Source organism: Salvia hispanica, chromosome 5 (genome assembly GCF_023119035.1).
Source record: "Salvia hispanica cultivar TCC Black 2014 chromosome 5, UniMelb_Shisp_WGS_1.0, whole genome shotgun sequence".
Lineage (NCBI taxonomy): Eukaryota > Viridiplantae > Streptophyta > Magnoliopsida > Lamiales > Lamiaceae > Salvia > Salvia hispanica.
The window spans coordinates 31216320-31229627 of NC_062969.1; the positions used below are offsets into that span (position 1 = coordinate 31216320).

At 33.6% G+C, this 13308-nt stretch overlaps 2 protein-coding genes and 1 long non-coding RNA gene across 4 annotated transcripts; all 3 read right to left on the reverse strand.

Moving 5' to 3' along the window:
• Nucleotides 1-2604: 2604 nt before the first annotated feature.
• On the reverse strand, nt 2605-4043 carry LOC125189833. Its single transcript, XM_048087062.1, has one exon. The coding sequence runs from the start codon at nt 4041-4043 to the stop codon at nt 2685-2687; it is 1359 nt and encodes a 452-aa protein (XP_047943019.1). The 3' UTR covers nt 2605-2684.
• Nucleotides 4044-4773: 730 nt separating this feature from the next.
• On the reverse strand, nt 4774-5562 carry LOC125189834. Its single transcript, XM_048087063.1, has one exon. The coding sequence runs from the start codon at nt 5560-5562 to the stop codon at nt 4774-4776; it is 789 nt and encodes a 262-aa protein (XP_047943020.1).
• Nucleotides 5563-11268: 5706 nt separating this feature from the next.
• LOC125186238 lies at nt 11269-12958 on the reverse strand. 2 transcript variants are annotated; one of them, XR_007170390.1, is made up of 3 exons: nt 12508-12958; nt 12277-12417; nt 11269-11445 (listed from the first exon to the last, which is right to left on the reverse strand). It is a non-coding gene; the product is annotated as an uncharacterized LOC125186238 (long non-coding RNA). The 2 variants fall into 2 exon arrangements; XR_007170391.1 differs by lacking the exon at nt 12508-12958 and having other exon boundaries at nt 11994-12301.
• Nucleotides 12959-13308: the final 350 nt, after the last annotated feature.

Genomic DNA, 13308 nt, shown 5'->3' on the forward strand with positions numbered 1-13308 from the left:
TCTCCCCTACTTTTTCTCTCTCTCATACTTTACTCTCTCCACTTTAACTATTTAAATATCAATTCCTTAAATCATGTGCCCAAAAGAAGTAAGTCTAATACTCCGGGACGGAGGGAGTATATAATATAGAGATAGTGTGCTACGCTATACTCCATGTATAATATACTCATTACGTCTCACTTTAAATCCATAAAAGAAATAGTTGAATGGAAAAACGAAAAATGAAATACACGGTGTATGTTGTGTTCGTTGAAAAAAGAGAAAATAAAAGAAATAGAATGGAAAAACAAAAAAAGTTACGGGGTAGAATAGAAGAGAAAAGATGAGATTTAGAAAATAAACCCTACCTAAACTAAAATGCTTAATTAATTAATTAATTAAAATACAAATAAAAATATCCTAATCATATAACAATCGGGTGTATCGGATATTTTAGGTATACCCGCAACACCCAAAATTATAATACCCGACCTCACTGACCTGTTTCCCGTTGTCGTCGGATAGCGGATACCCGATACACTGCTGTTATCGAGTTGGGAAGAGAATTACTTGTTAGCCGCTATTAGTTTAGACACCCTTATAAAACCATTTTATAGAGCAAGAACCATATTAATTGTGGACATGGATAATATGAATCAATTTTTAATATCTTAATCACTTATTATTTGTTTAAAGAGTGAATTAACGGAAAAAAAGTGATACTCCCTCCGTCCCATAAAAGATATCACACTTGTGGGACGGCACGGGATTTTAGGAGGTTTTGTTTTGTGTGTTAAATGGAGAGAGAAAATATAACTTTTATATTCATGTGAGAGAGAACTTTTTCCACAAAGGAAAATGTGACATCTTTTGTGGGACAAACTAAAAAGGAAAGTGTGACATCTTTTGTGAAACGAAGGGAGTATAAAATATGGTCAATTTTTGGTTTAATTCCACCACTTAAAAATCAATTATATCATAATATTGACAGTTTTCTCAATTGTCATATTTATTTAAATTTTGAAAATGTTAGTATAAAATAGAATCTTACTCCTATAATAAGATTCAGTAAATGTAATTCAGCTTTTGGGTCATTCGCAGTTTCCTAAAATCCAAATCAATGATATAATTGAGAAGAATATTAAATTGTGATAGCAATTGATAATTTTTGTGAAGATGGTTCTTCATCAATCACTTAAAAATCGACACTTTTGAAACTACATGAATTTTTATGTAGATTAGTAAAGTAGGAGGATAGAAAGACAATTGAAAACTTCATTCTATTGTCAAATTGAAACGACAAGAATACATTTTTTGCAATCTTCTTCGTTTCTTTATCAAGAAGGCAAAGTAATTATACGAGTAAATTACACTTTTTTTAACACTTTAAATTCCATAGAACATTTTAAATTCACATTTAAAAAATTTTTTTTGGAGTATTCACATGTGCATGAACAATAAATTGAAATACAAATTAATCACTAGTAATGCTGTAGACAAATTCTCGTTATTGTGCATTTAAATAAGCACTAAAAACATAGATGAATAATAGAATTTTAGAAATACAATCCAATTAAGGCTACCACGAAATATATATATTTCTACAAAGATGACTGGGAGTAATCGTGTGCTAAATAAATACTATCGCTCTTCACCCCAAACACATTTAAGGGCTTCGTAATATCGTAATCCTGATGCTTGTAAACATTGAAAGCTACTTGCTTTAGATTCCACCATAAATGACAAAAGAATAAAGTATTGCCCAAAATAATAGGGCATAACTTCCACAAATTATCTTGACCTACAGTAATATTATGAAATCCTAGATCATCATCGTCGGCACAGCTCAACCTTAAAGGTTGCCAATTTTTCAAGAGAAGATATACGGCGCTTCCCTATTATCCTTACGCAGTCCGAAATCGCAGCCCTGAGCAGTGACTACAAAATGATAGCTATTACTAAAACAACTAAGTATATCTTGAACATGTTGAAATTCCGAGAGGGTGAGATGATTCAATAATTCACCCCATTGATTTCATTATAAAGGCAATAATAAATCATTTACTGATGTTTAACGATAAATTTAACACAAATCTCAGATTTAGATGCTACAAATCTTACATCATATAAATTCAATTAATTAATCAGATATAGTATTAAATCTGAAAGGCAACGATCCATACATCCTTTTTCTTTATATTTTTATTTGTATACTCTGAAATTTTTTACATTCTTTCATTTTAAATTTCAAATTAAGTAAAATTTTGAAAAGTAAAGAATTAAATAAAAATTAAATTAGACTATCCCCATTGGTGACACCCACCCAACCCAACCCCAATCAACTTTTGAATTAAATAATCATTTCTCTTTCATCCACATATACAACCCCCAACTTATTAAAACTTTTACCTCCATCAATGACTCCAACTCAACCCCAATACATATTTTCTTTTTCATATACTTTCAATCAATATAAATTTTATATTTATTCAAATATATTAAAAAACTCATATAAAATTATATAAATTATTTTATAATTCAAATTTATAATAAAAATTATTACACATCCATATATAAGTGAAGTACAACATAATAAAAATACACAAATAAAAGAAATACGGTACAATAATAGAAAATAAACAAACCAAATTACAAACTAAAGTGAAAAATAAGAAAGATTACTAAAAAAGATAAACATTACAAATTCAACTATTTGTGCCAAATTTATCCCAAATGTGCTCAATCAAATCATCTCGAAGGGCAATATGAGCTTCTCTATTGCGGAGTTGATCTCGATTTGTTATATAAGAAAACAAACTCCCAATCCGTTGAGTAGAGTAGCAAAAAGCTTCAGCATTTCCTTCTTGTGCTCTTGTAGGTGTATCTTCAAAAAACTCAGTAGGATCATAATAATTTTGATATGTATCACGTTCATCTTCTACTATCATATTATGCATGATTATACAAGCAATCATAATTTTTCCCATCAACATCTTGTCCCAGACAAGGCATGGCCTTCGCAAAAATGCGAAACGCGCTTGTAGGACTCCAAATGCTCGCTCAACATCTTTTCTGATAGACTCTTGGAATTGAGCAAACAACTTATGCTTTTGAATTTGTGGAGAAGCAATTGACTTCACAAATGCAGCCCATGCAGGGTATATGCCATCAGTAAGATAATATGCCCTATTATACTGATGACCATTTACTACGTAATTAACAGATGGTGCTCGACCTTCTAAGACATCATCAAAAACAGGAGACCTATGGAGTACATTAATATCATTGCACGAACCTGGAGTTCCAAAGAATGCATGCCATATCCATAAGTCGTATGATGCAACAGCTTCCAAAATGATCGTTGGTTTGCCACTTCTCCCTGTATATTGTCCAGCCCATGCGTTAGGACAATTCTTCCATTCCCAATGCATACAGTCTATACTCCCAATCATGCCTGGAAACCCACGTTGATCTGCTACATATAGAAGTCTAGCGAGATCTTGTTCAGTAGGTCTTCTAAGATATGTGGCACCAAAACATGAGATAACACCTTCAACGAAATGTATTAGAGAATCTCTCGTCACCGTTGAACTCATCCGCAAATATTCATCAACGACATCGGATGATGTCCCATACGCCAACACCCGCATAGCTCCGGTACATTTCTGTAACGATGACAAACTTTGTCTCCCTGTAGCATCGCGTCTCTCTTGAAAATACTCATCATTAGCAGTAACAGCTTCTACAATCCGAAGGAATACAGATTTGTGCATGCGAAATCGGCGTCGGAAGACCTCTGGCCCATATGTCGGGTTGGGACTAAAGTAGTCATTGATCAAACGCTCAGCACCAATCTCGCGTTGCCTTTCACAATACCTTTTTCTAACTGTAGAAGCTTGAGCCCCCACAATTAGATTGTGATTGGCGGATAACATGTTCTCAACAATTGTATAGATTTGATGATTTTGTTGAGAAACTCGTTCCTCCCATTCATTGAGGGCTATGATATTTGAATCATCAGAACTTGAATCCGATGAAAGTGATGAGTTTTCACCAGAAGACATTTTTTGGAGGTGGAATGAGTACTTGGTGGTATCTTCAAAAAATTTCCACCAGCTATGTATAGACTAAATAAATTTGCATGTGACACTAAACGCCAAGACATGTGAGACACAATTGCAGTAAAGCATGTGACCTATCTAATTTTTGCATGATAATGTATGCGATGACAAAACGTTTGAGTGGCACTGTGATACATGTGACATTTCAAAACTTTTGTCAGATAAAGAAGTGATGTTTGTAAAGCATGTGACACACAATTGCAGTAAAGCATGTGACATATCTAATTTTTGCAGGATAATGCATGCGATGACAACTCATTTGATTGACACTGTGATGCATGTGACATTTCAAAGCTTTTGTAATGCAAGTAGCACCAAATTCATATCTGCAAATGCATGTGATAAAGTAATGATGTTTGTGACATTTCAAATACTTTTGCAGGAAAATGCATGTGTCACGAAAATCATATCTAAAAAAATGCATGTGATAAAGAAATAATAATTGTGACATCTCAATTGCTTTTCCAGAAGATGCATGTGACCATATCACATAAACTTAATATTACACAAATTTATATTACATAAAGTGCAAACAAAGATCACACCAACATACACCAAACTAACATTACATATTAAAAGCACACCAAACTAATATTACTTAAACTAATGTCACACCAAACGATGGTCTTACATAACTTATTATCACACCAAACTCATATCAAACTAAAATCATTCATTTTTTAAACACAATATCCATTAGTTGATGTTTCATCGCTTGATCTTCTGGGGACAAGTGCTCTTTGTCCAACAACTTGATCAACATTTTTTGGTACATCTTCATAGAGGGCTTTTCCAGCTTTTCACGCTCTATCTGCAGTCGAGCCTTCACTAGTTCGTTCTCATTATCTTTAGCTAGCCTTAGTGCATGAAGTTCTGCAGCAACTTGAGCATTAGTAGAATCAGATTGTGTTACCTTACTTTTTCCTTTTCTTTTTGCCTTGTCTCTGCCCATAGGCCGAGAACTAGTTGAATGGCCAGATGTAGGAGTTTCCGGATTTGAAGGGATAGTATACTCGCCAGATTCAGAAGTCTTTGTCCTCTTTGAATTGCTACCATCCTGTTCATAACCAACATTTTCATTGTCAGGAGGAAATACCTGTGTTGTATCATGAATACTCCACTTTTGATGTTTGCTCATAACTTCATTAAACACTATCAAATCTTGAAATTTGTTGCCGCCTCCTCCTTGGTAGATGCTATGAGCTTCATTCTCAACATCTTGGTCGCTCATTCCACTCCTCCTTCGCGCGTTTGCTTCTCTACAAGCAGCCACCCATTTGTTTGCATTTTCGTTAAGTCGTTTCCATCGACTCTTCATAGAATCCACATTTCTTTTGTTAATTTCAGCTGGATTTTCTGCTTGAGCTACGTGATACAAGTTTTTCACACGTACCCATAGTGCATCTCCCTTCTGATGTTTACCACGCACACTATCTACGCTTGCATGGACCCAAGAAGACATAAGTGCTAAATCTTCTTTCACAACCCAACTTACATTGTTTGAGCTCCTCTTCTTTTTGTTCTCTTGTTGGGCATCTCCGAACAAGTTTTGGACGACATTGTTTGATGTGGGAATTTCAGTAGATGTAGGAATTTGGCTTAGATTTGGAGATAATTCAAAGTTTTGTGAATACTCGGGATTTGAAAATGATTGGGGATTCTGATAAGGTGTTGCAAAATTTGGAAAATTTTGCGAACTTGGATATTCTGATGATTGTTGATAATTTTGGGAATTAAAATAGTTTGGGAAACAAGAGCGATAATCTGGATGATTTGGATCCATAAAACCAAATTTATCAAAACAAGAATGAAAGGGCGATAATTTGGAGGATTTGGTTGCTTTTGTGAGGAATTGTATATGTTAAGTGGGATATATATAGAAAAGTGAAGCACAATGTAGTAGCAAATAGTAAAAAATAATAAATTAAAATAAAATAATAAAAAAAGAAGTAGTCAGATGTCATTTTATGGAAGAGTGGTTCACATGATTTTTTTGGAAGAATAATTCACATGATATTTGAAAAGATATATAGAGATAAATATAATAATCATTGAATAAAAAAATAATAATTAATAAAACAATCAAAATTTAATGTAGTGCAAAATTTTCAAGATTGAAAATGTGATGTAAAATTATATTGTTATTGTGCAAATTTATTACAACATACATGTAGTCCAATAATAAGTAATAAAATAAATCAATAATAAAAAGTGAAAAAACAAAAAGAAAAAAGAAATCAATATTCAGCCATTAATATTATGACATGTGGCATGTGCCCCTCAATTTGTTTGGTGGCGGCAGGGTGCTCCTCATTCATGAGGGGCGGTTGGTTTTTTTTGTTTTAGAATTTTTTTTAATTGTACTTATTTTGTTTTTTGTGAGTGACATTGTGTGTAGTGTCACCAATGGAGGTGGTCTCAAAGCCTTCACATGAGCTGGAGCCGAATCTTTAGTGACGTACGAACTCGATGCCAGACGAATACCCAAGTCAGCCAGGTGATCATCTGCCTTAATTGTTACCTTCCCTAAGGATATGCGATACCTTCCACTCTATGTCTTTCTAATCCCCCCTTATTCTGGCCAAGCCTTGACGAACTTCCATTGATCCCAACTGACCCAACCGCAACCACCCAACCAACAACTCAGCGTCTTATTCAATGCGTATGTTAGTTCCAAAAATTTTAGCAAGAATCAGACCCTCCCATAATGCCACGACTTCTGTATCAAGTCCTGACACAGCCTTCGAAACCGAAGCAAAAGCTGCCAAAATATCACCATTAGATCCCTCACCACATCACCCTCCTCCTGCACACCGTGTCGACAAGTGAAATGCTCCATCGGTATTAATTTTCATCGATGGTGCATCCGAAAGTCTCCATTGAACCCAATTCTCCTTGGTCGCACAACATGCGGCAGGCATGTCATGAAATCCACCATCAGGTCACACTTGTGGAAACTACGTGGCAAAGTGACTCCAAACACATTGCTGCCTCGCCATTTACAAACAGATGAAGTCTGGACTCAACCCTCGGCCTACTACAACACCTACAGCTAGAATCCAACGAAATTCCCCTCCGTTGAAGCTTTGTGTCCACTGGCAGCCTATTCGAACCTCCACAAGAACACGGATATTAAAGTTCCAATTCATTTTCCCCGTTTGAAATCATGCACCGCCCTCTTCTACGATTTATTTCTCATAAGCTCTCAGGCCGAGGCTACGTAGAAGTTTTCTGATGCTTGGGAGATTGATTTATTGAAGACAAATTGATGGAAAATCACGAAGTTTGATTAGTTTATGATCATTCTACAATTTTTAAAACTAGGTAATTAGTGTATCATAAATTTTAAATTTTTTCAATTATTTCATTAATTTAGTTTTATGGAAAATTATGTATGAGTACAATACTAAATAATACTAGTGTTATTTGATCATTATTATGGGTGGCCATGATTTTAAACGAAATATCAAATGTTGGGATATAAAATGGGATATCCTTATAATCTCTTGATATACATGATATCAATACATATACCAAATCTGATATTTTAAGATGAAAAATTTATAAAATAAAATCAATTGTGTTCGGAAACACCACAAGCATCCCGAAAATTATGGGCATATCTATATACTTTAAAAAAAACATGTTTTCAACACCACTAAAATCTGTCGTTTTACAATTATCGAATCAGTCGTGTTGGAAAGCATTGCAAGCATCCCGATAATCGCTGATAAATTTTTATACTTTTAATGAAAATACCATGTCTTTAACATCACTAAAATATGTCGTTTTGGACGTAAATGAAACCATTATGAATAATTTAAACATTTTAATTTAATATTTTGTTTACAAATCTTGCGGAACTGATCATAATTTAATTAACCTTTATGATTTAAATAACTTATCCCTTAATTAATCAATCAAATATTGTGACATATGGGGTAGTACCAGTTAATTTCTTTAAATCTCTTGATATGCTTATATCAATACTCACAAAACCACATTTTGATATTTTAACATGATGCATTTATTCCATAAAATTTTTCGTGAAGCACTACAAGCATCCGGAGATCACGGACAAATCTATACCGTGTTTACAAATATTACAGAATTAAAACACCAAAATCAGTCGTTTTATATGCGAAGAAACCATTAAGAAAAATTAAAACATCCTTAATCTATATTATATTCATGAAGAGACATATAACGGTAGTAGTTAATTTCTATATAATCTCTTGTCTCTTGACATCCATGATATCAATACACATACCACATCAACATTTTGGTATTTTAGAAAGATACATTTATTTAATAAAATCACAAAAAATATCCAAACTGAAAATGAAACGAAAATTCTAACCTTACACATGTGCATTGCAATATTAAAATTTCCAATTGATTATTACTATGAAACAAATTGAACAATTCCAACCCACAAAATGCATTGGATTATTTAAATTTTGAAATTGAAAAAATGTGAAATATGTTGAAGACCTAAAGATCTTCAATTGCTACCATCCTGTGATAATCACGATGGCAGCCGCAGGCGGCGCAGGTCAGCTCCGCCTCCGGATTATCTGGGATTGGCGCGGAGGCCATGAACTCCCTGCAGCCATCGACCGCGTGAAGTCCGAGATGTGCTGCATGATTCTTCATGCAATCCATGTACACAACTCCATCCTCAACCCTCGGTCTGAGCACAATGATCCTTCTCGCCATTGCTTTTCTTTTCCTACAAAATCAAGTTACCAAGTTTACAAATGATAGAACAGTTTGTATTGTGAAGAATAAATGAACATACACACACTGACACACAAGGATGCGTATGTATTTATATACATAATCATCCACTAAAGTCCGAAATTGGTTGTTTGCCTAAAATATATATTGGTCCAATTCATTAAATGTGTATTTAGCTTTTCGTCATAAACAATATGTTTTGGTTTATATTTAACGGTTCCGTGATAAATTAAGTGTCAACTACTTTTAATTATGTTTATGTCCATATTTAACACTTCATAAAGTCAAAATGCGAAATACTGTTACTTTTGACAGAACCGTTAAATATGAATCAAAACATATAGTTTAGGACCAGAAGGTAACACACAATATAAACTGAAAAGTATTTTTAGAAAAATATACTAGAGTAATTTTGAACTTTAGTATGATAATTATATAAAGGTAAATGGAATAGATATGGTTAAGTTGTGGCTTTAATGTTTATGTAGAGATATGAGTCAATTTAGTCGAAAGGGATAAGGTCAAAGTGATAAGGTCAAATAGGTTTAATTGAGGCAATTTTTGCTTTTAACTTTTTTTCTATTTTAGTTTAAGGCAAATAGTTTTAATTGCGGCAAATAGCTTTGACGAGGAGTGTTTATAATTGAGGCAAATAGCTTTGAATAGACGAGTTGATAATTGAGAAAGTAGATTAAAAGATGGGATATAGTTCTTTTTCAATAATTTTATTAATTTAAATTGTGATAAATTATGTGTGATTTGAAGCCAAAATGCTAAATAATAGTGTTATTTGATCATTATTATGGATGGCTATATATATTCATCTTTCATAAAAAAATGTAAAAATTTAAATTTTATATACTACTTACAAGGTCTAATTAATATACCCGCGATCTTCGGGATATAGTACTTACAAGGTCTAATTAATGTACCCGCAATCTTCGGGATGCTTTTTGCACTTTGTTATGTGATCATATTATGGATGGCGATAAATATTCTCCTTTCATAGAAATGTACAAAGTTATATTTTATATAATAATTATAAGGTCTAATCAATGTACCTGCTATGCTTGCGGCCATAAGTACTCTCCTTTCATAAAAATGTACCAATTTATATTTTATAGAGTACGTACAAGGTTTATTCAATTTACCCGCAATCTTCGGGATGATTGCAGTGCTTTTCGATACGAATGATCATAAGTATTATCCTTTCATAAAAATATACAAATTTAAATTTTATACAGTACTTACAAGGTTTAATTAATGTACCCGCAACCTTCGGGATGCTTGCGGCGCTTTTTGAAATGACTGATTGTTTATTAGAATTTGTACATTTTTATGAAAAGAGAATATTATGACTATTCATAAATCAAATCAATGAAATAATTGAAAAAGATATCAAAGTTTTGATATAATTGACTGTTTTTAAAATTTGCAGAATGACTAAACGTTGACCAAATTTTTTGATCTATCTTAATCTATTGCTTTTTATTTTATGTATTTTTTTTATATATTGGATAATCTTTTTATTCTCTATTTACCACATCCAAAACATTTCTCTTTTTGAAATTTTGCTCAGTAAAAAAGGAAAAAATCAAAAGAAAATGTTGCTTGACATTTTATGAATTGAATCAATCGACTGAGGTCTTATCACGTTCTTGAGTTTTCGAAGTCAACTAATGAAAATTGAAATTGAAAAACCCAAAAAAATATAAATCCTAGCATTTTTAGTTTGAAAATCCAACTAACTTATATGTTCCATTTATCTTTTAAAGTATATAAGGATGTGTCCGCGATCTTTGGGATCCTTACGATGTTTACTGACACGACTGATTCGATAAAAGTGTACCTAATTTATCACATATAATAACACTAGGTCTAATTAATGTACCCGCATTCTTCGGGGTGCTTGTGACGCTTCTTGATACGGCAAAAATACACCTAATTTTTCACCTATAATAATACAAGATATAATTAATATAGTCCTACATTAAATTTTTTACTACATTAAATTTACTTAAATCTTATTCTCTCAAAAGTGTCTAATAAAGTAAATGACATATAAACATAACTTTCTCTGAATTCACATCAATCAAACAATTAAAAAAGTATCAAAGTCATGATATTATTGATCGATTTTAAAAATTACCAAACTTTGTGGTTTTATTCGACAATTTACTACTCCCTCTGCCCCATAGTAGATGTCACACTTTCCTTTTTAGATTTTCCCACAAAAGATGTAACAACCCAAAACTTTGAAAGGATTTTACAACATTAAATAAAAGAATGATACAGCGAATATTAGATATTTCAAAGGGACACTAAAATTTAAAAGAATCTTACATTGAGTTACGAAAATATAGACGAGACATCTAATAAACTTTTGTGCTATTTAGCAATTATTTTCATTGACTATCCAAAGAATAAATTCAAAGAAAATTTTAATATCCGATACATGACTCAAGTCCAATATTACAAAATAATCAAAGCCTAGCCTATTACAATCGGAAGCAAAAGACGTGCAAGTCTCGGGCAGCCCATTTGACGACACTGTTCACATCCCAACAAAGTCCAACACGTCACCGACATCCGCAAATGAATGTTCCTCCGTAAAATGGGAAAAATTAGTAGAAATCATATAAGATCTTGGACTTAATGCCAAGATCAAAATATACAGTAGCAATATGGATTTGAAGATTTTCTCAAAGATTTACCTAGGCATTCATTTATGAAGATTCACGTATTATATCGAATAAAATATGATGAGATATAAGTAAGAATTTGCAAGTGGGTTGTGTGCATTTAATGCATATAATCTTTGAAGATTTCATCACAAGATTTGACGAAATAGATTATGCCATGTAAACAAATAAGATATCAAATCCAATAGTAGATTGAGTAGAATTGATCGACGGAGCATAGTTACCCCAAATCCAAACACAATCTTTGAATAGATTTTTGGCAGTAAAACTCCCCAAGGTAAAACCTCCCCCATGTTAAATCTTCCCCAATGTTAAACCCCCTCCACTTGCATAGTAACTTGCAAAGAAATAGCAAGTATAAAAAGCCCAGCCTTTCCACTTTAGGAAACCCATCACTGTCAAACATTCCACAAATTCTTTCCATACTCACATAGAATAGAGGAGTTCATACTCGCATCGGATAGAGGGAGAGTTGCAGATACTTGTAGGATTAAGTCTCCAATCCAACAACACTTTTTCCTCACATCAAAAAGGTAAGCCCCAAACCTTTCTTTTCTTTCATATATGTACAAGCATATGCATATATAAAGTGAGAGTAGAATCTGCCCAAGTAACATTAACAAAACACAGCAAGATTAACAAGAGGTTTCACTATCAAGTCTTCTTCTAAGTAGCTAGAAAAATACTCACAATTCACCAAATTCATAAATAGAACCAAAATAGAATCCTACTACCTTAATAACTAGAAAGAATGAGAAAGCTTATCTCGTTAGTACAAATCTGTCGGGTTTCCGGCGAAGGCTCTTCAGCAGCCCGGAGACGACAAGGGCAGCCCCACACCCCATGACTGCTAGAAATTCACAATCTTGACAAATCTACAAGTTACACACCGAACTTTTAAATCAAAGATCAAATCTTTAGAAATAAAACCAAAAAGGAAACAGAATGGAATTTCCCTAATTTACCTCTCGGGATTTGGTGAGGAGGCAGCGGCCAGGGCTGGAGTGGCGCCGGGAAGCTGCTCCGGCAGCACGAGGAACGGAGGAGGCCGAAGCCACCGCCTGTGCATGCACAGTGGCGGCGGCGGCGGATCCGAGAGAGAGTGAGGGCGGTGGCGGCGGAGCCAAGAGAGGGAGAGGGAGAGATAGAGGAGGGGGAAAGAGAGAGAGGAGAGGGAGAATCGGAGAGACGCCGCCGGGGGCTGCGCCGGCAGGATGGCGACGGTGGCGTCAGGTAGGGAGTGGGATGAGCTTCTCTCAAATCTAATTAAGGTTAGGTTGAATGATGAGGGAGATAATGAATTTGGGTATTTATATATATGAGTTCTATTCTTAATGAATTAATCTTTATTCGTTTGGGCTAAAGAGGTGAGAAATAAATCTGAGCCCAATCCCTTTTAAATAATAATGCCTGCAGTAGATAATTGAAAAATAATCCATTTCTGAATTTATTTGTTGATTGGGCTTAAAATGAAATAGGATGTCTTGACCAGTTTCGAAATATCAATTGATATTTTTACACATTGCTTTTCTTTAAATAATATGATTAAAGTAAATTTTTAAATCTTAGTATGGGTCTACTTAATTATGGAACCTAAGATACGTAGAAGAAGAAGCATGGAATAAGATGCATGTCATCAAGCTATCATATTTTATTCTTGAAGCTAAATTTAGCTTGTATTTTGTTTCCAAAAAAGGGAGAACCTGGAGGAAGGTAACATTGAGAAATAGAGAATTATTTGTGAAAATCTTTGAAAGCAAACAAGG

Coding starts and splice junctions, on each gene's coding strand:
- LOC125189834 (XM_048087063.1), bottom strand. CDS start 5,562: ATGTCTTCTTGGGTCCATGCAAGCGTAGATAGTGTGCGTGGTAAACAT.
- LOC125189833 (XM_048087062.1), bottom strand. CDS start 4,043: ATGTCTTCTGGTGAAAACTCATCACTTTCATCGGATTCAAGTTCTGAT.